The sequence below is a fragment of the Hypanus sabinus genome, chromosome 16, assembly GCF_030144855.1.
Source record: "Hypanus sabinus isolate sHypSab1 chromosome 16, sHypSab1.hap1, whole genome shotgun sequence".
Classification (NCBI taxonomy): Eukaryota; Metazoa; Chordata; class Chondrichthyes; order Myliobatiformes; family Dasyatidae; genus Hypanus; species Hypanus sabinus.
The window spans coordinates 30,291,417-30,317,347 of record NC_082721.1 but is presented as its reverse complement, the minus strand read 5'-3'; the positions used below and the strand labels follow the sequence as shown (position 1 = coordinate 30,317,347).

The 25,931-nt window shown below is 39.0% G+C and overlaps 1 protein-coding gene across 2 annotated transcripts; it reads left to right on the top strand.

Annotated features, from left to right (window-relative positions):
• The first annotated feature begins 191 nt into the window (after window positions 1-191).
• Window positions 192-16,208, top strand: ndufa7 (NADH:ubiquinone oxidoreductase subunit A7). Of its 2 annotated transcripts, none has more exons than XM_059991465.1 (4): window positions 192-253; window positions 11,425-11,474; window positions 12,519-12,668; window positions 14,877-16,208. In XM_059991465.1, exons 1-4 carry the CDS (start codon window positions 203-205, stop codon window positions 14,968-14,970), a joined length of 345 nt encoding a protein of 114 aa, XP_059847448.1. In that variant the 5' UTR covers window positions 192-202; the 3' UTR covers window positions 14,971-16,208. The 2 variants fall into 2 exon arrangements, with proteins under 2 accessions (XP_059847448.1, XP_059847447.1); XM_059991464.1 differs by having other exon boundaries at window positions 14,874-16,208.
• Window positions 16,209-25,931: the final 9,723 nt, after the last annotated feature.

Genomic DNA, 25,931 nt, shown 5'->3' with positions numbered 1-25,931 from the left:
TAATCAAGGAGACACATCCCAGAATTCCCTATTCATCGATCTACAGGAGCTCGCTTATAAAGTAATTAATTTAAATCTCAAAAATTATGACCTACATTTTTTAAAATAAATGAAGCAATTTTAAACACAGAAGAACTAAAAATTTAAGTCTATATTATTCGATACCCGCCCCCCCACCCCCGTTTCGCCCTTGACAACAAACATGGCGTCGGCGACAAAGCTCATTCAGTGGCTGCGGAATTTTGCGGCGGGGGTAAGTGTTTGACTCACATTTTGTAATAAAACACCGGTAGGTAGGCTACTGTGTGTTTGTAACATATCGATATCTGTAGTAAATGTGCAACTCCATGATCTGTATTATCATATTAGCAGCTGTGGTAAGTATCCACAGAACAGTTAACACCAAGGACAAATGTCCATATCCGTATGTTTAATAAGAAAACCCGACACTGCGGCTAGATGTAGGTAGATAGATTATATATTCAAATAATAACATGTTTATTTTGGCATTAAATTTTTTGCCACTTACAGACACATCCACTTCAGTAGTAAAACTGATCACGATGAGCTACAGTATGTGCACTTTTTAAATAAAAAACGTAACACCGCGTATCTGGAGTAAATATGCTCACAATGCACCATACAGTGGTAATTTATATGATATCTAAAATGCTGCCTGCTAAGGTAGATATTGCCACAATATACAGTAATAAAACTTCAGTTGCACGAGTAATAATCAAGTTCAAGTTTATTGTCATAGGCATACACATGCACAACACAAATGAGTTGAACATTAGCAATTTGCAGCAGTAGTATTGTACGTTAAAATATGGCACAGTTAAGTTAATATAATCTTAAATTAACATACAATATATGTACTTTACACAACAAAGTAAGCATAATAGTACAAGTGCAACTTGAGAGAGAGAGGAAGGAGAGGAGTGGGTCTTAGGCTGTATATCTTGTCTGATGGCAGCATCAAGATGATGGCATTGTTTGGATGCAGGACATAGCAGTTTGGGTTATATTTTTGTTTGAGCACTGCAAGTCTGAAGGAAAAACATGAAATGCTGTAGATGCCCAGCTTCTTCAGAAGCAACTGTAGAGAAGGAAACAGATGTATTTTGGGGGGGGGGCGGATTTTAAATTCTCTTTTTTATTGTTGTTTCGTTATGAAGGCAGAGGGGTGGAGTGGCTCTGTTGATAAAAAGATTAAATTAAATCCTTTGAAGAGGTGACAAGATCAGAAGATGTAGAATTCTTGTAGGGAGAGCTAAGAAACTGAAAGGATAAAAAGATCTTGATGGGAGTTACATACAGTCCTCTGAACAATAGCCAGAATGTGGGCTACAAATTCGAATAGGAGATAGAAAAGGCTTGTAAAAATGGTATTGTTGCAATGGTGATGGGGGAATTTCAGTAAGCAGGTAGAAGGCTAAAATCAGGTTGTGCTGGTTCCTGAGAGAGGGAATTTGTAGAATGCTTACAAGATGGCTTTTTAGAGCAGTTTGTGGTTGAGCTCACTAGGGGAATGACAATGCTGGATTGGGTGTTATGTAATGACTTAAATCAGATGTATCAGTATTTCAGTGGAGTAAGGGGAATTACAGAGACATGAACAAATATAAGGACAGTAAGAAATAGGAGCAGGATTAGGCCAATGGCCTGTCGAGCCTGCTCCATCTTTCAATAAGATCATAGTTGTTCTGACCATGGATTCATCTCCACCTACCTGTCTTTTCCTCATAACCCTTAATTCCCCTACTATGCAAGAATCTGTCTAACCTTGTCTTAAATATATTTACTGAGGTAGCGTCCACTGCTTCATTGGGCAGAGAATTCCACAGATTCACCACTCTCTGGGGAAAGCAGTTCCTCCTCATCTCTGTCCTAAATCTACTCTTCCCACCCTCTCCTGAACCTTGAGGCTATGTCCTCTAGTTCCAGTCTCACCTATCAGTGAAAACAACTTTCCTGCCTCTCTTATCTATCCCTTTCATGATTTTATATGTTTCTATAAGGTCTCCTCTCATCCTCCTGAATTCCAGTGAGTACCCAGTCCCAAGCAACTCAATCTCTCCTCATAGACTAACCCTTCAGCTTTGGAACCAAACTGGTGAACGTCCTCTGCACCACCTGTAAAGCCAGTATATCCTTCCTCTAGTAAGGAGAACAGAACTGCACACGGTACTCCAGGTGCGACCTCACCAGTACCTTGTACAGTTGCAGCATAAACTCCCTGCTCTTAAATTCAATCTCTCTAGCAATGAAGGCCAACGTCGCATTTGCCTTCTTGATAACCTACTGCACCTGCGATCTAACCTTTTGTGATTCATGCACAAGCGCTACCAAGTCCCTCTGCACAGCAGCATGCTGCAATTTTTACCATTTAAACAATAATCTTCTCTTCTATTTCTCCTTCCAAAGTGGATGACTTCACATTTTAACCACATTGTATTCCATCTGCCAGACGTTTGCTCTTTCACTTAAATTATTTATATCTCTCTGCAGTCTTCGTATCTTCTGCACAATTTGTTTTTCCACTCAATTTAGTATCATCAGCAAACTTGGATACCCTATACTTTGTCCCCTCTTCCAGATTGTTAATGTATATCATGAACATTTGCGGGTCCACCACTGACCCCTGCAGCACACCACTTGTTGCTGATTGCTAACAAGATTAACACCCATGTATCCCAACTTACTGCTTTCTATTATTTAACCAATCCTCTATCCTACAATCCTCTATCCAACCCCAACTCTATGCATCCTTATGGAAAAGATTTTTATACGGCACCTTATCAAACTCCTTCTGGAAAAGCAAGTATTTAATGTCCACTGCACTCGTTATATCCTTAAGGAACTCTAGTAAGTTTGTCAAACAGGGCCTGCCTTTGCTGAATTCACGCTATGTCTGCCTGATGGATCCATTTCTTTCCAGTTGCCTTGCTAGTTCTTCTTTAATGATAGCTTCAAGTATTTCCCCAGCTTCAGGTGTTAAGCCATCTAGCCTGTAGTTACTTGCCTTTTGCCTACATTCTTTTTTAAAAGGTGACATGACACTTGTCTTCCAATCTGCCGGGACCTGCCCAGAGTCCAGAGAATTTTGGTAAATTATCACTAAAGCCTCTGCTATAATTTCTACTATTACTTTCATTACCCTCAGGACCAGTGCACTTGTCTATCTTCAGGCCCACAAGTTTGCTCAGTACTACCTCATTAGTGCTAGCTATTGTATCGAGGTCCTCACCTCCCATAGCATCCATAACACCTCTCTTTAGCATGTTAGACATGTCCTGTACCATGAAGACTGACACAAAATAGTCATTCAAAGCCTCTGCCATTTCCTCATGACCCAATATCAATTCCCCCTTCTCGTCCTCTAAGGGACCTACGTTCACTTTAGCCACCCTTTTCTGCTTTTTTTAATTATAAAACTTTTACTATCCTTTTTTATATTTTGTGTTAGTTTATTTTCATAATCTTTCTTTTCTTTTTTTATTCACTTTGTGATTCTTTGTTGCTTTTTAAAGTCTCCCCAATTTTCCAGTTTCCCACTACTCTTGGCAACTTTGTACACACGAGCTTTTAGTTTGATGCCGCCTTCTATTTCCTTAGGATCCAAGGCTGGCTCTCCTCACCCTTTTAACAGGAATATGCTTTTGTTGAGCACCATTAAAAACCTCTTTGAAAGTCTTCCACTGTTCCTCAACCAGCCCAAATCCCATTGTAGTCTCCATTGTTTAAAGAGGAGCTGGTCAAAGTTGATTAGAAGGGGGACACTAGCAGGGATGATGGCAAAACAGTGATGGCTGGAGTGTCTAGGAGCATTTCAAAAGGTGCAAGAAAGATGCATCCCAAACATGAATAAGTATTCTAAAGGGAGGATGAGGCAACCATGGCTGACGAGGGAAGTCAATGTCAGCATAAATGAAAAAGAGAGGGCATATAATAAGGAAATATTAGTGGGAAGGGAGGGATGGGAAACTTTTAAAAACAGAAGGCCAAAAAGCCATAAAGAGAGAAACTTTGAAGGTAAGCTAACCAATAATGTAAAAGAGATACAGATATATAAAGTGTAAAAGAGTAAAAATTATGTTGGTGAGATAGTAATGGGGGACAATGAAATGGTGGAGGAACTTCTAATAAGTATTTTGCGTCAGTCTTCACTGTGGAAAACACCAGAAGAATGCCAGAAACGTAAGAGTGTCGGGGCAGAAATGAGTGTCATTGCTATTACTAAGCAGAAGGTGCTTGGGAAACTGAAAAGCCTGAAGGTCGATAAGTCACCTGCACCAGATGAACTATACCCAGGGTTCTGAACGACAGCTGAAGAAATTGTGGAGACATTAGTAATGATCTTTAAAGACTCATTGGATTCTGGAATGGTTCTGGAGGACTGGAAAATTGCAAATGTCACTCCACTGTTTAAGAAGCGAGGGAAGATGAAAGGAAGTTATAGACCAGTTAACCTGACTTCAGTGGTTAGAAAGATGTTGGGGACCATTATTAAGGATCAGGTTTTGGGGTACTTGGAGGCACATGATAAAATATTTTCCTTAAGCGGAAATCTTGTCTGGCAAATCTGTTGGAATTCTTTGAGGAAATAACAGGCAGGATAGACAAATGAGAGTCAGAGGATGTTGTCTATTTGAATTTTCAGAAGGCTTTTGACAAGGTGCCGCTCATGAGACTGCTTAACAAGATAAGAGCCCATGGTATTACAAAAGAGATACTCCATGGATGAAGATTGGCTAATGGCAGGAAACAAAGTGTGGGAATGAAGGGAGGCTTCTCTGATTGGTTGTTGGTGATCAGTTAGTTTCACAGGAGTTGGTGTTGGGACCGCTTCATCTCACGTTATATGTGAATGGTTTTGATAAAGGAATTGATAGTTTTATGGCCAAGTTGGCAGATGATATGAAGATAGGTGGAGGGACAGGTAGTGTTCAGGAAGCAGGGTGTCTGCAGAAAGACTTGGACCGATTAGGAGAACGGGCAAAGAAGTGGCAGATAGAATGTAAGTAGGGAAGTACATGATCATGCACTTTGGGAGAAGGAATAAAGACTTAGACTATTTACTAAATGGGAGAAAATACAAAAGTCAGAGGTGCAAAGGGAGTTGAGAGTCCATTACAGGATACCCTAAAGGTTAACTTGCAGGTTGAATCTGTGGTAAGGAAGGAAAGTGTAATGTTAGCGTTTGTTTTGAGAAGACTAGAGTATGAAGGATAGGAGGTAATGCTGAGGTTTTGTAAGACATTGGTAGTGAATTTGTGAATTTCATTGCCGCAGATTCAAGCCAAGTCAATGGGTGTATTTAAGGCAGGTTCTTGATTAATCAGGGCATCAAAGGTTATGGGGTGAATGCAGATGAATGGGATTTAGAGGGATAACCAATCAGCCATGGTGAAATGGTGGAGCAGACTGAATTAGGCTGAATGGCCTAATTCTACTCCTTTGTCTTGTGGTTATAGGGTCTAGATTTCACCTGCAGGGCCAACATTTATTGTCATCCAATAATGCTCTTGGGAAGGTAGTGATGAGCTACTGCCTTGGGTGGTTATAGTCTTTGTGATGAAGTTCTGCCACAGTGCTGTTAGTTTCAAGGTTGTAGACTCACTGACAAGCAACAGTGTAACAGTTCTTTTGCATTAAATGACTCAACAACCTATTCCATTAAGCTGCTCTACACCTACAAGCTACGAGTCAGGAGTATGATGAAATATTCTTCACTTACATAAATGAAAAAGCTTCAGCAAAAGTGAAGAAGTTAGATACCATCCAGAGAAAGAAGACTGCATGTTTGTCACCATATTAAACACAATAAACATTCACTGTCTCCAAGTCCAGCACATTACAGCTAGAGTGCACTAACAAAATATATTCCAGTTATTCACAAAGGATTCTTCAAAACTTGCTTCTTTTACCACCAGAAGAACAAGGATATGAGCTGCAGCTTCCCTTCCAAGTCGTACACCATCCTGACTATATTGGTATCTAAAGAAAAACTGTTTAGCTTGGGAGATAATTTGGTCTGTATTTAATGCATTATGTTGTCATATACGTTGCCCATGTCTAGAATATAGAACAGTAGAGAACAGTATGGGCCCTTCGATGCACATTGTTGTTCTGACCCTTTGCTCCTACACAGCTAATAACACTAATATGCCTATTATAAATAGTCTTTTAAATGTCCTTTTTGTATCAGCCTCTACCACCACTGAAGGCTACTTCCCCTCTCTGTTTAAAAAAGACTCTCTTGGACAGTTTTCTTCACTCACCTTAAACAGGTGTCCTCTGGTTTTGGCCATTGCTGCCCTGGGAAAAAGGCACTGGCTATCCACTTTGCTCCTCTCATAATCTTGTATAACTCTATGAAGTTGCTTCTCATCCTTCATTCCAAAAGGAAATGCCATAGCTTGCTCAGCATTTCCTCAGATGACATATTGTCTAATCCAGAAAGCATCCTGGTAGATCTCATCTCACCCTTTCTAAAGCTTCTACATTTTTCCTATAATGAACGACCAGAACTGATCACAGTATTCTATAAGTCATTTGGCAGTAACAAGGGCACTGGAAAAAAATACCACCTTCCCCACCTTGACTAGCCTTCATGAAATAGCTGACTTTGATCTATTATTGAGGACATCAGTTACTGGCAAACACCACTCTTCCCCCACCCATCCTACTGCCGTACTCCAGCCATGACCTACCAATATGTTCTTACATTATTAAGGTAAATGATTAAAGGCAGTTACATGGAGTTAAGGTACAAAGCAACAATTCTAAATGAATGGTTTTTTTTTTATTTCTCAAGCTACACACATTGAATGGTCAGCAAAGGATTTCTGTTGACTGACCATTAACTGCAGAAAAAATATATCTTGAATGAGAGGAAGAGTTGGGGTTGACAATACATTGACTACTGTTGATAGGTTATTAAAATCACATTCAGCTGATATCCCATTGTAGAGTCATGGAGTCATTAAAAAAAGTACAGCTTAGAACAGGTCTTTTGGCCCATTTTGTCCATGCCAAACCATTTAAACTGCCTGCTCCCATTGACCTGCACCCAGACCATACCCTTCCATACCCCTGCCATTCAGGTACTTATCCAAACTTCTCTTAAATGGTGAAATCGAGCTTGTGTGCACCACTTGCACTGGCAGCTCATTCCACACTCTCATGACCCTGAGTGAAGAAATTTTCTCTCATGTTCCCCTTAAAATTTTCATCTTTCACCCTTAACCCGTGACCTCTAGTTGTAGTTCCACTCATCCTCTGGAGAAAGCCTGCTTGTATTTACCCTATCTATACCCCTCATAATTTTGTATATCTCTATCACATCTTCACACAGAAGTTCAGTCTTGTTTTCCCAAGTTCTTGTTGGCTTTGAACAAAAATTCAACCACGGTGTCAAGAAGATGAAAGAAACATTTTAAGCAGCAGCCTTTTGACGAGGAAGCAAGCATTCAAATACTTCATCATTGTCTTGGCACAACTGGCAAAATATTCTGCTACTTAATGCCTTTAATTTTGTTGATAGCTAATATGACAAGAGTCATATTAGCTATCAACAAAATTAAAGGCATTAAGTCACAGGCTGAGGTTTTTGGCTGTGAGATGTTGACAATGTGTTACACAATGAATTGCAAACAAACTTAAATGCCACTAAACCAGCATGGTGATCTGTCATATATGGTGCTCTATCTATTGTACAATAAATCATGTTCCTAATCAGAATACTTTTATCCTCAGTGTACATTTTGACTCATCATAGATTAATTCTCCATTGATATTTTTAACTTTTTACAAAAGAGAATCTCTTTATAAACTTTATCATTTTTGATAAACCGTACATACGCCATTGGCCATGTCTTGTCTCGCACAGTTGACTTATCCAGTTGTATTCCAAGTTCTGTTTTTTGTAGCTGTGTGCATAGTTGATATTCAGTGTCTTCACTCACTTTGTCAATACAACAAGCAACAGAGTTATTACTTAGAAAAATTGATTTTAAAATACTGATATCCATTTTGAGAACAGCGGTGAGCACTTCTGATACAGCAGGCATTATTAATCTTTCACCAATTGTACAAAACATTCCATACTTTGCTATCATTTGGAAGTGTTATAAGAAGCAATGAAACCACTACCAAAGTCATTTTTAGCTTTCTTGGCAAATGACTCAAGTGTGCAATGCTCTTCCAATGCTGCTTTCATCTTCTGGAACTGAGTGATACCATAAGTAGCCTTTTCAGGGGGTCCTTTACTGAAGTGTCCCTGCAATCATGGCTTCATTAGACACTACAGTGTTTCAGATAAGACACATGAGGCATTGCTGATCTGACAGGAACAGAATAAAAGCATACTGCAGGTATGTAACATTGTATTGACACTTTCTGTGGTTTCTGTTTAAGATTAGAATTCAAGGGTTCACCACCTTCAGGGTGATAGAGATCGCGCTGTATGCGTTTATCCAACATTAATGGGGCTAAGTTAAAATAAAAATTAACACAAACTGGGAATGCCTACCGGATATTGATGGCAGCAAGTTGACACAGATGGAACGATGGTAGCAGTATGCAAAGGAACGGTGAGGTGAAGATAAGGCAATCACAACAGCGAAAATTATGTTGGCAAGGATTCAGATTGCTATCTGTGTGTTAGCTGGGATAGAGCTGATGTTCAGCAAGCCACCTTTATACTATTCCAGTTAGCGTGATTGACCAATCATGTAAGGTCTCATAATCTCCAGAGATGGTTCTTGACCGCGCGTGTGAAGTCGAGGTCGCTTTGGAACACCTTAAGAGGAATCCTCAGGATTAGCTCTATTTCACTGTTTGGTTCCAGAGAGCGCTGTATCATTACGCAACCTGTTTTCCATAGATCTGTAGTGAAAGTTGAGAGGGTCTACATGACTTACCAACTGTTAAATTGCATGAACTTGTTCTGTGCCCTGAATCAAGAGGAACTGTTGGCCACCCTGGTTGCTAATTTATGCATCCACAATAATGTCTGTTTGGTTGATAGGTTGGATGAGATTGCAAGTTTCAGACGCATTATGTCGACGGATGCTCACCGCCTGCACAGCAATGGTTCTTCCCATGTTCCTTTGCCTCATTCTTTTTTTTTGCAAGTGCCGCTTCTACTAATGGTTGGTTAAGGGCTTGTACCTCAAGTTAAGGTGTTGCGTATTGCCACCCCCCCCCCCCCCCCCCGATAATATCTTCTATTTCCCCTAAAGCTCCCTTAGGACACTTCGTCGCCTCCGTTAGGAATCACTGCCCCAACCTATTCAATCTTTCCTTATTACTCAGGTTCTCCAGTCAAGGCAATATCCTTGTAAGTTTTCTCTGCACTCTTTTAACCTTATTTACATCTTTCCTGTAAGTAGGGGACCAAAACTGCACGCAAATCCCCAGATTAGGCCTCATTGATGTCTTCTACAACTTCAATATAACATTGCATACTGTACTCAGTACTTTGATTTATGAAGGCCCAGGTGCCAAAAGCTTTATTTGTGATCCTGTCACCTTCAATGGATTGTGGATCTCTTTTCCCAGATTCCTTTGTCCTATTGTTCACTTTGACCTACCTACCCACCAATCTTGGTTTTAACAAAGTGCAACACCTCACACTTGTCTACATTAAATTCCATCTGCTATTTTCCAACTAGTCCAGACCCGCTGCAAGCTCTTCTGGTCAAGATGGTGTCATCAACAACGATTCCATGGGCAGCATCTTCCACATAGCAAAACTTTACAATCATTTCATTGTTTCTACACCTGTTGCTTGTTCCTTTTTGTCTAGTTTGTGTTATGGAAACTGTTGGAGCCTGCGACATACAATTTAAATCTCGATTGATGGACCCAGCACTGTGCTGTGTCCAAAGAGCAGCTTTGTGGAGATCCGAGACGGGCGCCGAAGAGGTCTGAGAGCACAAGCTGACTTGAGGAAAAGACCAGAGACGAGGTGCAGGGTCATGAACAACTCCATCTCGAAGCGGCAAGGAGGATTGGAATATCAAGGTGAATGCAGAGGGTCAGTGATGACAAGATGGACGGCTGACGAATCTGCGGCATTCAGACCTGGGTCGGCAGTCACTCTGTACAGAAGGACTGAGTCAATGCAGCTGCTCTCCTCGTATGCAGTGAAAAAGTCATTTCTCATTTTCTGAGATTTGTGTGATTATTGGATTGTGCTTTATATTAGTTTACAGCTTTTTGTTGTTTACCTTTTTGTGTTCGATTGATGGGTGGGTGACCTGTTAATTTTTCATGTGTATGGTGGGGGGGTGTTTGGAGATTTGGCACTACTGTCACTGTTCTTTTCTACAAGTGAAATGGTTGGGGATTGTTATGTGTAGAGAATCATTGATTGTTTTTGTGGCTGTTTTTTGCTGTGGGTGGGGGTGGGATTTTGGGCTCTGCGAGTTTTGTTTATGTTCATGCTGTTTGGTGGGGAGTTGATGTCTTTTCTTTCATCAGCATCCATGATCTTTCTGTATTTGATGGCTATCTGCAGTAGACAAATAGCAAAGTTGTATTAGGCATGCACACTTTGACAATAAAATGAACCTTTGAACTTTGAGCCTTTGAAGCTCTGATAGTCTTCCTCGCTGTCCACTACACCCCCATTCTTGGTGTCATCTGTAAACCTGCTGAGCCAGTTATCATATTATCATCCAGATCATTGAAGTAGAACACAGCACTGATTCCTGCAGCACTCCACTAGTCACAGGCCACCAGTCCAAGAGGCAGCTATCTACTACCACTCTCTGGCTTCTCCCACAAGTCCAATTTTCTACCTCATCTTGAATGCCAAGCGACTGAATCTTCTTGGCCATCCCCAAATATTGAGCTGCCAGTCCTGCCCTTCCTGCAACCAAGTCTCACTAATGGCTACAATATCATAATTTCATTTGTTGATCCATGCCCTGAGTTCATCTGCCTTTCCCATAATACTTTCATTGAAATATACGCAGCTCAGGACATTCGTCACTTAATACTCAACCTTTTAATTCTTTACTTTTGAGGTTTTAACAATATGTGTCTCCACAATCTCTCCACTATCTGTTCTGACACTCTGGTTCCCATCCCTGTACAATCAGTCCCTCTACACTGTGCAGCACTAGCAAACCTTCCCGGTAGGATATTAGATCCTTCCAGTTCAGGTGCAGACTGTCTCTTCTATACAGGTCCCACCTTCTCTGGGATAGAGCCCAATGATCCAAAAGTCCGAGATTCTCAATGCCTTTTGCCTGAACACATCAGAGTTGAGGCTATGTTACCAAATTTGCCCTTCACCATGATATCTTTCCTTTCTCTTGATTTTAAAGCTTCTCATTTTAAAATGTCACTGTACATGTTTGATACTGTAGAGCTAAAAGAAGTCCTTAAACTGAATTATCTTTCTTCCAGAGGAATCTCCAAACTAAGTTGCAGCTTCGATACACTGAAATTGCTTCCAGGTAATGCACAAAATAAATTGCTTTGATCAGAAGGAAGTAGATTTCCAATAGAGTTAATAACCCTTATCTGTAAGTATCTCATAGGACAGTGTAGTGGGAACTTTATTCATTATATTTCATGTATTGTGCAATATGTTTGCTATTTTCATATAAGACCATAAGACAAAGGAGCAGAAGCTGGCCATTTGGCCCAACGAGTCTGCTGCACCATTTTATCATGAGCTGATCCATTCTCCCATTTAGTCCCACTCCTCCACCTTCTCACCATAACCTTTGATGCCCTGGCTACTCAGATACCTATCAAAGAATACGTACACAACGCTGGAAGAACTCAGCAGGTCAGGCAGCATCCGTGAGAAAAGAGTAGCCAACGTTTCGGGCCGAGACCCTTCATCAGGATACCTATCAATCTCTGCCTTGAATACACCCAATGACTTGGTCTCCACTGCCGCCTGTGGCAACAGATTCTATAGATTCACCACCCTCTGGCTAAATTACCTCTGACCATGGAACAATCTTAATTTGGTATCAAGCCTTAATGATATTGTTTGTGAGTGATTGATGGGGCAATATGGAGAGATTGCCACTCTATCTGGCCATGGCTTTATTTGACTTAGAAACTGCCCACTGTTCTATTCACCTTTTTTTTAGTGAATTTCTGCAGAACGCTTATTGGTATCAAAATATCTGTCCCAAGGTTCAGTGGTTAAAAAGAACGTTGATTAATTTTTGATTATTTAAAAACATGGTAGATAGTACTAACACTATTATGCCATAGTTAAACGGCATGAACAGAAATTGAATGCTGTTTAACATGAGAAAATGAGAGACTAGTACTGCATATTTTGTTCTGAGGGCCATTCCCATTATGCAAATTGATAGGAAGCAATGTACTATATTAATGTCTATGGGGACAAATGGGATTATGTGATGTGTCTGAATTCCCATCTTTTCATGTTTGAAAGTATACTGTATATTTTCAGCACTGTCTTTTTATGAAATTTTGTCTTCTTTTGTAACATTGAAATTTTGAAATGTTTGTAGAAGCCCACCCACACCAAAACTCCCAGTTGGCCCCAGCCATAAATTCTCAGATAATTACTACTGCCTGCGAGATGGTCGTCGAGAGACATCTCCACCTACAATTATATGGTCATCACAGAAAGCATTAGAAGCAGGAACACAAGCAACCAGGTCAGTGGCATTAAATTAATCATAGAAACAAATGCGGTATTGAGAGAAAAGTTAAGAGATGACAGGATTAGTAGAATATGGTTTGGTAGTCAGCCATTTCCACTCATCTAGTCTGGACTGGCATACATTTAGATCATTGGTACAGTAATTGCATTTTACCTGCCTTTGCTTCTATCCTTTGATTCCTCTACCTAATTAGGATTTATTGATTTTTACTCTGAAATTTCCATTTAAAACAGCACCCAAAGCTTTTGAAGAGTTCCATATTTCTTAAATCTTTGTCTGAAGAAGTTCTTCTTAAATTAATTGCTCAACCTGTTGGTTCATATTTTAAAATTATGCACCAGAGCAAATAGTTTTCCTGTATTTTACTAATGGATATTTTACCATCTGGAAAATCTCAATTTAATCTTCATAAACTTTTTAACCACAGAAGCAAATACATTAATGGAATCTAGTTTTATAATTTATTCCTTCAAACAATCAAACAATTGCAATATTCTAGCAAATCTAATTTCTACTGAAAAGTCAATATTCTTAAGACTTAGTATACAAAAATTGATGGGTTTTGATCATCTTTCATATCCCTCTTCCTAGTGGCACGGGTATATTCTTGAACCTTTAATTCTGCCTTTTCTGTTATTGTCAATTTCCCATTTCTTTTTGGACTACTTTAGTTTGTACTGCTGTACTTTGCATGCATTGTATTTATTGTTGCATTTATTATTATTTTCTATACTGTGTACTCTGTTAGCACACAAGCAAGGAATTTCATTGCACTCTGGTAAGTATGACAGTAATTTGAATCAGATGCAATATTCTCTCAGCTCTATATTCCAGTCTCCTTTACTTTTCTTTCTTTATTTTTTATTTAGAAATACAGTGTGGGTTAGGTCCTTCCAGCTTTCAGATAAAGATCAATAAACCCTTTGGCTTTTCTATTATATTTTATTATCTGTTTTCAAGCTTGTAGGAATCTGGTATTTACCCACCAACCTTTGGGAAGAGATCCCATACACTCAGTGACCACTTTTATCAGGTCCCTCTTGTACCAGTGAATGTATGTTGGAAGTCTTATTTTGCTGTAGCATATCCAGTTCAAGGTTTGATGTGTTGTATGTTCAAACATTGTAGGTTCTTCTGCATGCCATTGTTGTAACCTGGTTATTTGAGTTAGTGTGGCCTTTCTGTTGGCTTCACCTGTCTGGCCATTCTTCTCCAACCTCTCTTATTAACAAGGCATTTTGCCACTTGATAGATGGGGTACATTTCTTGCACCATTCTCTGTATACTCCAGAGACTGCCATGCATGAAAATCCCAGATCAGCAGTTTCTGAAATACTCAAATCACCCTGTCTGGCACCAAAAATTATTCTATGGTCAAAGTCACTTCAATCACATTTCTTTCCCATTCTGATATTTGGTCTGAACAACAACTGAGCCTCTTGACCATATATGTATGCTTTTATGCATTGAGTTGCTGCCACATGATTGACAGATTAGGTATTTGCATTAAATAGCTGGTGTACAGGGTATCAAATAAATTGGCTACTGAGTGTAGATTTTTAGCAAATAATGTTACAGAAGAAAGACGGATTAATCTAAGCTTACATAAATAGCATATTAGGATCTAGAAACTAAATCTTATGTTCCTACAATTCGATCGTAGCTGCTAGTATCAAATCGTTGTGGAATATTCCATATTTATCTTTTGCTCATTTGAGAAGAATGACCCAACACTGACCACCTCCTGTGGCTTAGGACCCAATGAAGTCTGTCTGTCGCGGTATTCAACCACACAACTTGTTTGGCGTTCCATTTTTATCCTATCCATAAATTTGTGCCATATCTGCTAGGATTTGCACACACTTCCTGTGATGACTGATCAAGTTATTTCTGAAGATCATCATTATAAGATTTTTTGAAATATTACTAATTTTTTGTCATTTTTGTCCCTTTCAACATTATGTTAAACATCCAGAAGTGTTTATGCCATTTTGCTCTATACAGTAGAATGTTTTTCTCTTTTCAGTGTAAAAACAAAGTTAGTAAACAATCTGATTTAGAAGTTGATCTTAAATTGCAGAATGATGCAGACTGGATTTGAGAAGTTTTGTTAATGCTGTCCAGTCCATCTCTGGAACTGGATTCACTGTCATCACTTGAATTTCCATGGATCAGCTGAACTTGCTTTTTGTTTTCCAGCAGTGAAAGCACTGTAGCAACCACCGGTGTTAAGAAACCAGTTCAGCCTGGACAGCCAGTCAAGATGAAACTTTCCACTGATCAACCTTATCTGTGACCGTAATAGGACGTGAATGTGAACTGTGACACTTTATATGTGGTGTTGTCTAATGGAAAGTGTTGGAGCTACTGGAGTTACAGCATCAGATATCCATGTGGAAACACTGCTGTTCTGTCACATTTTGGGTTAATGAACTGTTTGTGTAAATTGACTCAGTAAACATTCATGTTAATAAACATCATGTGTAAAATTGTTTAAAACTGTAGCCATACTTTTTGTGTGAACAAGCATTTTAATTCTTGTTCTTGCTTATAACCCTTGAAGATAATAAGGATCAAGATTTTACTTTTTTTTAGTTTTACATTTGAAATGTTAAGTTGCTTATCAAGACATTATTCAAAAGTTGTAATTTCTATTTTCAGTGTGTACAGTATGTACTTTACTGTACTGACATTACTGGAAAAAAGCTATCTTATTATTCACTGGTTATTAGTAATTATAGTGATTGGACTGCTCACTTCAGATCACTGTCTGAGAGCTATAGTACTCATATTGTGGGAAAGCAGCTCAGGGGAAAAGACCAACTTGCCTGAAGTCGAGCCATCTTTTCTCTTTTTTGTTATTACCCTGCACCAAGCGGTAAAGAACTAAGTTTTCATAAGACTATGATACTTTATGCAAAGTTTACTGTTGTAGGCTTTGTTGCCAGAATCACTCAACACTGACAAACATGTGGCAACGTGAATTAATTTGATATATAATCTTATGGGTTAGGCTCTGCCTTGGTGCACAAGTTGAGCAAGAATTCATTTCCATTTGATTTGTAGATACAGCAATAACAAATTTATATTACAGTAATAGATCAGTTAAATAGACTCATATCTAGGCAACTTTATATGATAACTGAACAGCTGAAATAAAGTAATGACACAACTATTTGGAAGAACAGAGAATGTGGAAGCAAGGCAGGCAGCAACCATGGAAATAAACAAACAGTTGATGTTTTGGGCAGAGATCCTTCATCAGGATTTTTTTTTAATCTGAAAGAAATTGGGTTTAAAGTAGTGAATGCATTGGATGGGATCATTCAGTATTTCTTAGATTCTGGGAAAGTCCCAGTAGATCAGAAAATGACAAATATAATATTGCTATTCATGAGAAGGAGAGAAAGCAGGGAGCTGTAGCCAGTTAACAGGGTCAAATGAATACATGAATACTGTAAATCTGTCAAACATGATTTTCTTTAAATCCTTTGAAGATGTACATAGCTGAATGAATAAAAGGGAACCAGAGGATGTCGTGTATTTCCAAAAGGCATTTAATAATTTTGCATTATTGTCAACAGCCTTAAGTTGTGAGAGGGGACAAAAGTCTACACAGAGATATAGATGGGATAAGTGGTTACAGTAATAGAAAAGCAGAGTATTATGTAAATAGTGTGAAACCAATGAACCCCATCGTGGATGTAAGAATATCATCATTGGGAGCTTGACATCCAAGGATACACATTGTATTGAAAGGACAGGTAGGCAGAGGGCTCTTAGTAAAATATGAAATCAAATCCCTAGAAAGAGATGACATAGGACCAAAAGATGTAGATAGAGTTAAGAAATTAAAGGGTAAAATACCATGATAGGAGTTGGAAACAAACTTATGAACAATAGCCAGAGATTCACAAGAATGATTCTGGGAATGACGTATGAGGAGCGATTGATGGCTCTGGGCATGAACCCACTGGAATTTAGAAGAATGAGGGAGATCGCACTGAAACCTATCGAATATTGAAAGGGCTTGATAGTGTGGATTTGGAGAGGATGTTTTCTGTATTGGGAGAGTCTAGGATCAGAGGCCATAGCCTCAGAATAGAGGGATGTCCATTTAGAATGGAGATGAGGAATTACATTAGCCAGAGGGTGGTGAATCTGTCGAATTAATTGCCAGAGGCAGCTGCATAGGCCAGGTCATTGGGAGTATTTAAGGCGGAGGCTGTTATTTTCTGGATTAGGGCTTGAAAAGTTACAGGGAGAAAGCATGAGAATGGGGCTGAGAGGGAAAATGGGTCAGCCATGATGAAATGATGGAACAAACCTGATGAATTGGATGGCCTAATTGTGCTCCTATCTCTCCTGGTCCCTTATAGTCTTATCATGTTCTTAGAGATCTTGTTTTCTCTAACCTGCTGATTTAAGTTCAAGTTTATTGTCATATGATTCTACATATATACAACCAGACAAAACAATGTTCCTCTAGACCCCACTGCGCCCACAGAACATATATGACACACAACAGTTAAACCAAAATATTACCATAAATAGGTTAATAAAATATAACTCAAAATGTATGTAGCGCACAGCCTGACGGAAAAAGCTGTTGCCCAGTCTGGCAGTCCTAGTCCTGATGATTCTGTACCTCCTTCCTGACAGTAGTGGGTCAAAGAGATTATGGGATGGGTGGTAAGGATCCTCAACAATGCTTTGGGCCCTTCATCTGCAGTGTTCCTGGTGAATGTCACAAATGGGGAGGAAGGAGATCCTGGTGATCCTCGACAGTTTTTTCTGTCCTCTGCAGGGTCTTACGATCCAATCCCTTGCAACTTCCATACCACACAACAATGCACCCAAACAGAACACTCAATGGTGCTCCTGTAATAAGTTGTTAGAATAGGGGTGGGGAGCCTTGCACACCTCAGTCTTCTCAGGAAGTGTAGACGTGCCGTGTCTTCTTGAGGTGTTATGGGTCCAGGTTAGATTGTCCATTATGTGCACATCAATGCATTTATGCTCCTCACTTCCTCCACGCAGAGCCATTGATGTGTAATGGAGAGTGTGTGACCTCTACCTTCCTGAAATCCTCTATCATTTCTTTTGTCCAGGTTGAGACCCAGATTGTTGTTCTTACACCATTTGACAAGCCTGTCTACCTCTTCTTTGTATGTCACCTCATCATGTTTACTAATGAGGCCAACCACTGTTTTATCAACAAACGATGATGTGAATTGAGTGGGATCTGGCAGTGCAGTCATGAGTCAGCAGCATGAACAGCAGTGGGCTGAGCATCCAGCCATGGGGAGAGGTCACCAGTGCTCAACATGAGAGAGCTTGAGATATTGCTGCCAACTTGTACCGACTGGTGCCTTTCCACCGAAAAGTCCAAGATCAAATTACAGAGAGGGGTGTTGAGTAGGTGAGACAGGACGCCAGTCCTGTCTCACCTGTGGCATTATTAGTGGGCTGATGTGAGCTGTAGGCTAAACTAGAAAGGGCCTAATGTAGCTGGAAGGTACAGCAACAAATTAGGAAGTCAAATAGAATGCTTCATTACAAGGGGAATGGAATACAAAATCGTAAAGATAAAACATATCTGGAGTACTAAAGATGCTGGAATTCCAGCATCTATAGTCTCTTGCGTCTATTTAACTGCTCCATTGCTGCAAGATCTCTTCGAGATATGCCCACTTCGAAGAAATTTCCTCCTGTATTTGATGGGCAGTCTAGACGAAAGATCTCAACCTGAAACATCGGCTATTTATTTCTCTCCACAGATGCTGTCTGTCCCATTGAATTCCTAGAGTACTTACTTAAGGAAGAATATACATTGGATTCCCTTTAATTGGGACATAGTATTCCAATTAGCCAAAGTTTCATGGAAGTAGTTAAAAAGGTAAAAATATGACAAACTGAATAACAAATTGTGTTTTTAAATACAATCGAGAACAAGATAGAACAATACCAATACTACTACAGTACTATAAAACTGTATTAGTTCCCAATACTTATCAACGGAGGAATTCATCCGTCTTTTGATTCTTTATTCTTTTGACTGTAAATGAACAAGTTCAGTGTAGATAATGGACTGTCTTCAAACAATGCTGTCACTGATTGCATCCTTTCATTGCAGAATTCAAGATGATTGTTAGTACCTTAAAATTCTTTGTAGTCCTAAATTTTTTAGGTTGTGAAATTGTCTCATTTTCACTCCTGGCTATTTCTGGCATTTCTGAGCCTGAATACTTCAAACCATAGTGAGCAAAACAATTTGGAATTGTCTTATTTCTCATGTCTCACCAATTAGAAGTGACAAATATCACTGCTTTTTGAACACAAACACACACAACTGACAGTAATTAGAAACTGTTCAGCAACAGTTCCCTGCCTCAATTATGTGGCAAAGAGTCCCAAATAAATGAAGGGAATTCCAGCAACTTTCTTGATTAGTTTTTATTCTTTAAGAGTTGTCCCAAAAAAGTGGCTGCCCTTATTAACTGTTTTTCCAATATCTACTTGCCTTTTCCTTTGTCTTTGCAAGCAATGCACAGAAAGTTTGTTAAATTGATTTCTAGGTTAGCCCTATAAAGAAAGATTGAATAGACTGGACCTACTTTAGCTGCAGTTTAGAGGAAAGACATAATATTATTGAAACATATAAGATATGAGGGGAAAAGCTTGTTGAGATGATACTATGGGCATTTTTCACTTGTGGGGAGGGCTCAAGAAAGAATAAAATACTCTGTGGATCAGTGGAAATGTACGAGGCATTTCTTCTCTGAGCATTTGAGTCTTTAGAATTCTCAACCTCTGACACCGGAGGATATCAAATCATTAAATATATTCAAAGCTGAGCTGGCTGGAGATCAGACAGGAAAGTGGATTGAGGCCAGCGGACTGGATACAATCATTGAGTGACTGAGTGAGTCTGAAGGGCAGCTTGTTACTTGTGCTCTCCTTAGAAAAGGTTCCAAAAAAGTTAGTATACAGACAATTATAACAGACTGAGAGGTTTTAACCCTCAGAACTGAGAGAAATACAATTACCTTGGAGGATATTAAAGCAATGAAAATAATTGTTAAGGTACATCAGGAGAATGCAGAGCTGAAGTCAACAAATAAGTAATGTTTCTAATAAATCCAAAAGAAATCTGGAGAAACTTCTTTACTCAAACGTGGAACCTGCTCTGACACGGAAGAGCTGAGGAGAGTAACCATAAAGTCCTGAGGAACACAGGGGATAGGAGGGTAAGTATAGTAGAGTTCAAGGAGGTCTGTGGGGAGCAGATACTCTTTGAAAAGAACTTTTTTTCTGTGTGTTGCACTCTTAGACTAATTATATCAACTACAGTATTTTAACTTAAGTTTCTAGTGGAGAGCAAGGGATAATATTTCCTAAATACAGAGACCAAAATGTGAAAAATTTCTCCATCTACTATTAATATTTTGCTTCATGCAAGAGTCAGTGGATTTTGAGGAAGCTCATTGCGATAGAGTTTTCAAACCATTTGAAGACACCTTTAACATTCTCGTTTTGGTTATAGGCAAACATTGTATAAGTTAGTTAAATATAAGTTATACTACAGATGGTAAGTTTGAAGAATCTTTACATAGAAATCGGGAATAAAAGCAAGATGCAGTACCATGTTACGGTCAACAGATGGCGATGATACAACATAAAGTAAGACTTATCCGCAGTGGGCCCTTCAGCCACCTTCTGTGATGCCTCCTTTGCAGCAATCATATTGGCCTGCATTAGGCTCATATCCAACTACTTTCCTGTCCAAATGACTTTTAAATGTATTATATCCGCCCCAGCCACTTCCTGTGGCAGTTTGTTCCATATATTGTTTCACAATCTGACGTGTGAAAGACTTCTGTTTAGATCTCTTCTCACCTTATGCACTCTATTACTTAGACTCGACCTTCTGAGGAAAAAAATACTCTTACTATCTCTGGCCCTCATAATTTTAAAAAAGCCCTGCAAATTTTCTGCCCCTCCTCTGCATTACATTATCAAAACTCAGGAATACATGGTTGTTTTATAGGCAATTGTAATTAGAAATTATTTGATAAATATTTATTGTGAGTTGCCTGTCTATGCAATTGTCTGTCTGCAGATTTCCCACATTGCCCCAGATTACCCAATTTCCCTTGGGATCAATAAAATATGTCTGTCTGTCAGAGAAAAAGCCCTCTCTTGAAAATTTCTGCTGCAAATGGCTTCCTGTTACGATGTACTGTTTAATACTTTTTAAACTCACAGAGATTGCAAGCAGAAATACAACATGCAGTTCATCTGTTCCTTCCCTCTAATAAATGTAAATAAATTATTTCTTAAAAGTTTAATGAAATCAGTTGAAGAGTTACTTTAAAAAGCGAAATGCTACAGATGCTAAAAACCTGAAATAAAACAATGAATAGTGGAAATACTCAGCATGTCAGACAGCCTCCTTGGTGAGAGGAAGAAAGTTAATGTTTCAGACCAACTTAATTTTTAAGGTCAACTTAGTGATTTATGTTTACACCAAAATATATCTCTAGGCTGAACTGCTAAACTAGTTTGGAAATTCTTCAAATATAACTGAAATGCTGAAATTGCCAATCTCCTTGCCTTTCATTCACCATTACTCTCTTTCCTTTTCAAAATAACTAAGATGGTGCAAAATCTCTGCAACCATGAGTCAGCAGAGAGATTTCAACGGATCCTAGAGACCATTGAGTAACTTTCCTTGATGGAGCTATTTTCAACTACTACTGTACTCATAACATTATTCTACTTTAATAATATTCCTAGATTTAGGCTTTGGCAATTACCATCTTTTTTGTACTATTTTTATATCAAGATTTGAAGCTAAAGAAGGGATTGATTCCTCTTTTCCAAGACTTTGAATTTTTGAGCTACTTCCTTAATGTAAAGGAATTTCTAGGATTATTGATAATATGCAGTTTCTATGATCAAGGTGCACAAAGACCTCTTTAAAGGTTTTTGATCCCCTGTGTTCTTTCTGAAGAAATTGAAGTTCTCTAGCCTTGTGATATTGAAAACTTAAGCATTGAACATCCCATTTGACAGTAAGTCCCCCTTTGTGGAAACACGGTAAAGGACAGACAAATAAATTAGGATTAAGATCCCATGGCCTCTTCCTCCAATTCAGAAGGGATGCCCAAACCTGTTAACATTTCATTAGTGTACAGAGAGCTCAGGGATTTCTGTGATGGGACAGACTTATTGGTGTCCTGAGCCCGCTGCCCTGAGTTTGTAAGTTAACTTCAAATATAGCACTTGCACCACAATGAGAAATGAAGCATCAAGCTTTTCCCATACACTCCGATGCAAAATGAACAAATGAAACAAAATGAACAAAATGCATCATGACAAACCTTCATGGAAAGTTCAACAGATTGAAAGGCTTAAGCCAGAGTAAGAAAAAAAATTGGGATATTTTTCCTGGATAATTCCAGAGTGGAAGAAAATAAAGTGATTATAGCAGGATTAATCTGGTACCTATTTTCATGATGTTTATTGACCAGAAACTGTTTCCCTACAAAGGTTGCTTTGGTGCAAGAATGTCAAAGATCAATTAACTCTTCACTCCTATCCTTTCCAAAACTACAGCTTCAGCCTTTTATCAAGAAACTGTACCTTCCTGCTCTTTGTTCTCTTTGTATTCTTTCTTTACTTCAACTTTCTATCTCCATTAATTATCAGGCCCCCCTCAGTGCCAGAAAACCCCTCTGACTTCTTGCCTTCTTTGCTCAGAGCTTGACTCCACAGTTGGTGCCATCTTTCACTGGTTCTATCATGGTTATTATTCCATCATGCTCTCATTGAGAACGTCCACAAGAAAATGAACATCAGGGTTGTGTATGGTGACAATTATGTACTTTGATAATAAATTTGCTCTGAACTTTGAACATCTCAGGTGAACTGTCTTAGTATTTGATTTAAGAAAGTGAGCAACTAAATGTGGTATAGCTTGGTAATGAAGGACAACTTGGAAGAATTGTCAGCTGTGAGGCGTGGTAGTGGAAATGAAAACTAAGACTTGTGCTGCAGAGGATATTGAGCCAAATTGTTAAACTTTAGAGTGGGCTTGCTCCAGGACAATATAATATACGACTGTTTTGTACTTTCTGTTGATGAGGAACTGTCACATTGAGATGATTATTTAAACGCTTGGAATGTAGATCTTAGCCACGGGAAGTTTAAAGCTCATCCTGACTTGTCAAAAAGAGGCATTGATAGGTACTTTAACTGCTTCTGCTTACTATTTACCTTAAAAACTGGCTTTAAAGCATTAAAGTTACTTAATTTCCTGGCTGATACAAAAAATCTTTTCCCTCCAATATGTAACTCCAGCCAATTTTGAATATATTTCTGAAAAACATTGCCAAATAATGAAATTATTACCAAATAATTAATTGATTAATTAAAACCAAAGTTATCTTACATTGGTGGCAATAGTTAGAAAATTGATAGAATTACCATAATTCAAATTTCTGTGGGATATAATTTGTTATTTTTCACATTATCAAGAAAGTAACAGAGGAATAAGATTTCTAGTGAATTTGGATTTGGTATTAATTAATTATTGTGACATACACTGAAATGCGGTGGAAGGCTTTTGTTTAAATGCAATCTCATCAGATCATACACTGAGATAGTACGAATAAAACAGATTAAATATTTTATTTTGATAACTTTTAGGATTTTGAAGTGTCCTATAGGTATCAAATCACTAACAAGAGAAAGTCTGCAGATGCTGGAAATCTGAGCAACACACACAAAATGCAGGAGGAACTCAGCAGGCCAGGCAGCTTTTTTTTTTCATAGATGTTGCCTGACCTGCTGAGTTTCTCCACCATTTTATGCGTGCTTGTCTAATAGTAATATCTTTCAACCCAGATATAATTTTACCTGGATGGGTTATTGCTATTTAGAATGTTCATCAATGTCCCACTGCAGAGTCATAGAGGTATATTTGTTAAGTACAAGGAATTGAGACAAATTCCCAATATTTGTCTTGCTGGACCAGAGGGCAAAGGAACAATTGAGCTCTAGCAGGGCGAAGGAAGAGAAGGAGGTTGGAAAAAGAGTGAGAAAGCTTAAATGAAAGCAAAGAGAATGCTTGGGTATGAAAGTGAGAGGGGAAATAGAAGGCTGAAGTGAAATGGGGGGAGTGGAAGCTGAGATGGTGGAGAATGGAGGCAGGTCAGAGACAGTAAGGCTGAGCTATGGCAAAAGAGTGGCTGGGAGAGGGAAGAAAGAAATATGTTCAAAGGAAACAGAAGGAAATGTTGGGGAAACAACTGGTTATTAAGAGAGAAGCATTTGCATTTAATTAATGTCTCTCATGATCTCAAAAAATCCCAAAGTACTTTGAAGCCAATGAACTAGTTTGGAAGTGCTATCACTGTTTTAATGGTTGCTGCATAAATTTCTGTAAGGCACTGCTCATTATTGCAGAGGGAGAGAGCTCTTTAAATACAAAATCTTCTTCTCAGAAACAGAATTCTCTCCTATGTTTGTCCAATGGAGATGGCAAACTATCACATCCCCTAAATGATGAAATTAAGTCTTTTTTTCAAAGGCCCAGGGAGACAACTGGCATTCATTTGTCAGCACAGAAAAGATTCGCCTTTCCAAAACCAACAGCATATCCTTCAGTGCTTGTGGGTTTAAACACATTTTGGAGGATTTATTTAGTAGTATAGTATTGAATTTTATGGGTGACACGGTGGAGAAATGTCTACCAAAGGCACTCCTTCCGTCCGCTAGCCTGCAGGTCACCCTTGGGCAAGGTGTACCACCGGCGTGGTCCTGCTATCAGGGTCACATGAAGCCATGGGATGAGGTGGTCGACGGTTCTATGAGTAGCTGGTACACATCACAAGTTCTAGTAATGGAACCACTAATGCCAGGCAGACAATCTCCAAAGAATATTGATAATGGCTGGCGTCACCTGTCATGTAAAAACGCTGCCCAGAAGAAGGCAATGGCAAACCACTGCAGGAGAAAATTTTGCCAAGAACAATCACGGCCATGGAAAGAGAAAAGTTTAAGAACAACAGCGTGAAGGGGTGTCTTCCCCACAGTCAAGGACCCATCGCTTGATAGAGACACTCATGTACGACAGGTGAGACTCGACTGTCATCAGCCTAGTGTCTGCAACAAAGATACCATCAAAACAGCAACATTGAATGTGAGGACTCTTTATCGAGCTGGAGAGCTAGAGAGTGTGAAGCAAGAAATGTAACGTTTGGAAGTCAACATCATTGGACTGTGTGAGAGCAGGTGGAAAGGGACCGGATGTTTCAATTGTGGTGATCTATTCAGGTGTTGATAAACAGGAATGAGATGTGGGAATAACACTAGATGCTGAAAGAAGCAGAAGCCTCATGGGATACGGGACGTTATCAGCCAGAATTCTGCTGGTGGAACTCTGAGGACAACTTATGAACATGTCAATAGTTGTAGTATAGACAATAGTAGTGAAGAAGGTACAGAAAGTTTTTATGGTACCTTGCAAGAAGCAAAGGACAGCTGAAAATCACTAAATATTATGGTGATAATGGATAAGAATGCCAAAGTTGGTTAACAACAAGGTGGTGATATTGTCCGTTCATTTGAATTGGGAACCAGGAATGACAGAGTTGAGAGAATGATAGACTGATGTTGGTGTGAATGAACAGATAATAACAAGCTCGTGATTCAAGCAGCACATAAGACTTGTTGTGGACTTGGAGGAGTGTGGAAGAGCGGAACCACGGTCAAATAGACCACATTACAATCAGTAAGCATTTCAGGAATGTGGTGCAACTGTCTAAGCCGTTCCAATGATCTGCAAGCTGAACGTTAAGCTTAGATGCTTAAAGAAGTCTAAGGAAAATACCAAATTACACCTGGCTTGCTTGAAATTTCGGAACATAAAGTTGAAATACAAAACTTTGAACAAAGAAATCAAGTGTAAACCAAGGGAAGCAAAAGAAGAATGGATAAATGGAGAATGCAAAGAGCTAGAGAAACCGAAACATTCTGGCAAAATGCACAAGAAGGTGAGGCTGCTCACAGTGCCAAATCTTGTACATCTAGTTGGTGTTTGAAGGTGAAATATGTATCAATATTCGTGGAAAAAGCTGATGTACTGGTTAGCTGGTCTGAATACATTGCTGACTTGTTTGAAGATACAAGAGGAGAGAAGTCGATAATTACTAAGAGCATGGATGAGCCACCAATTATGAAATCAGAAGT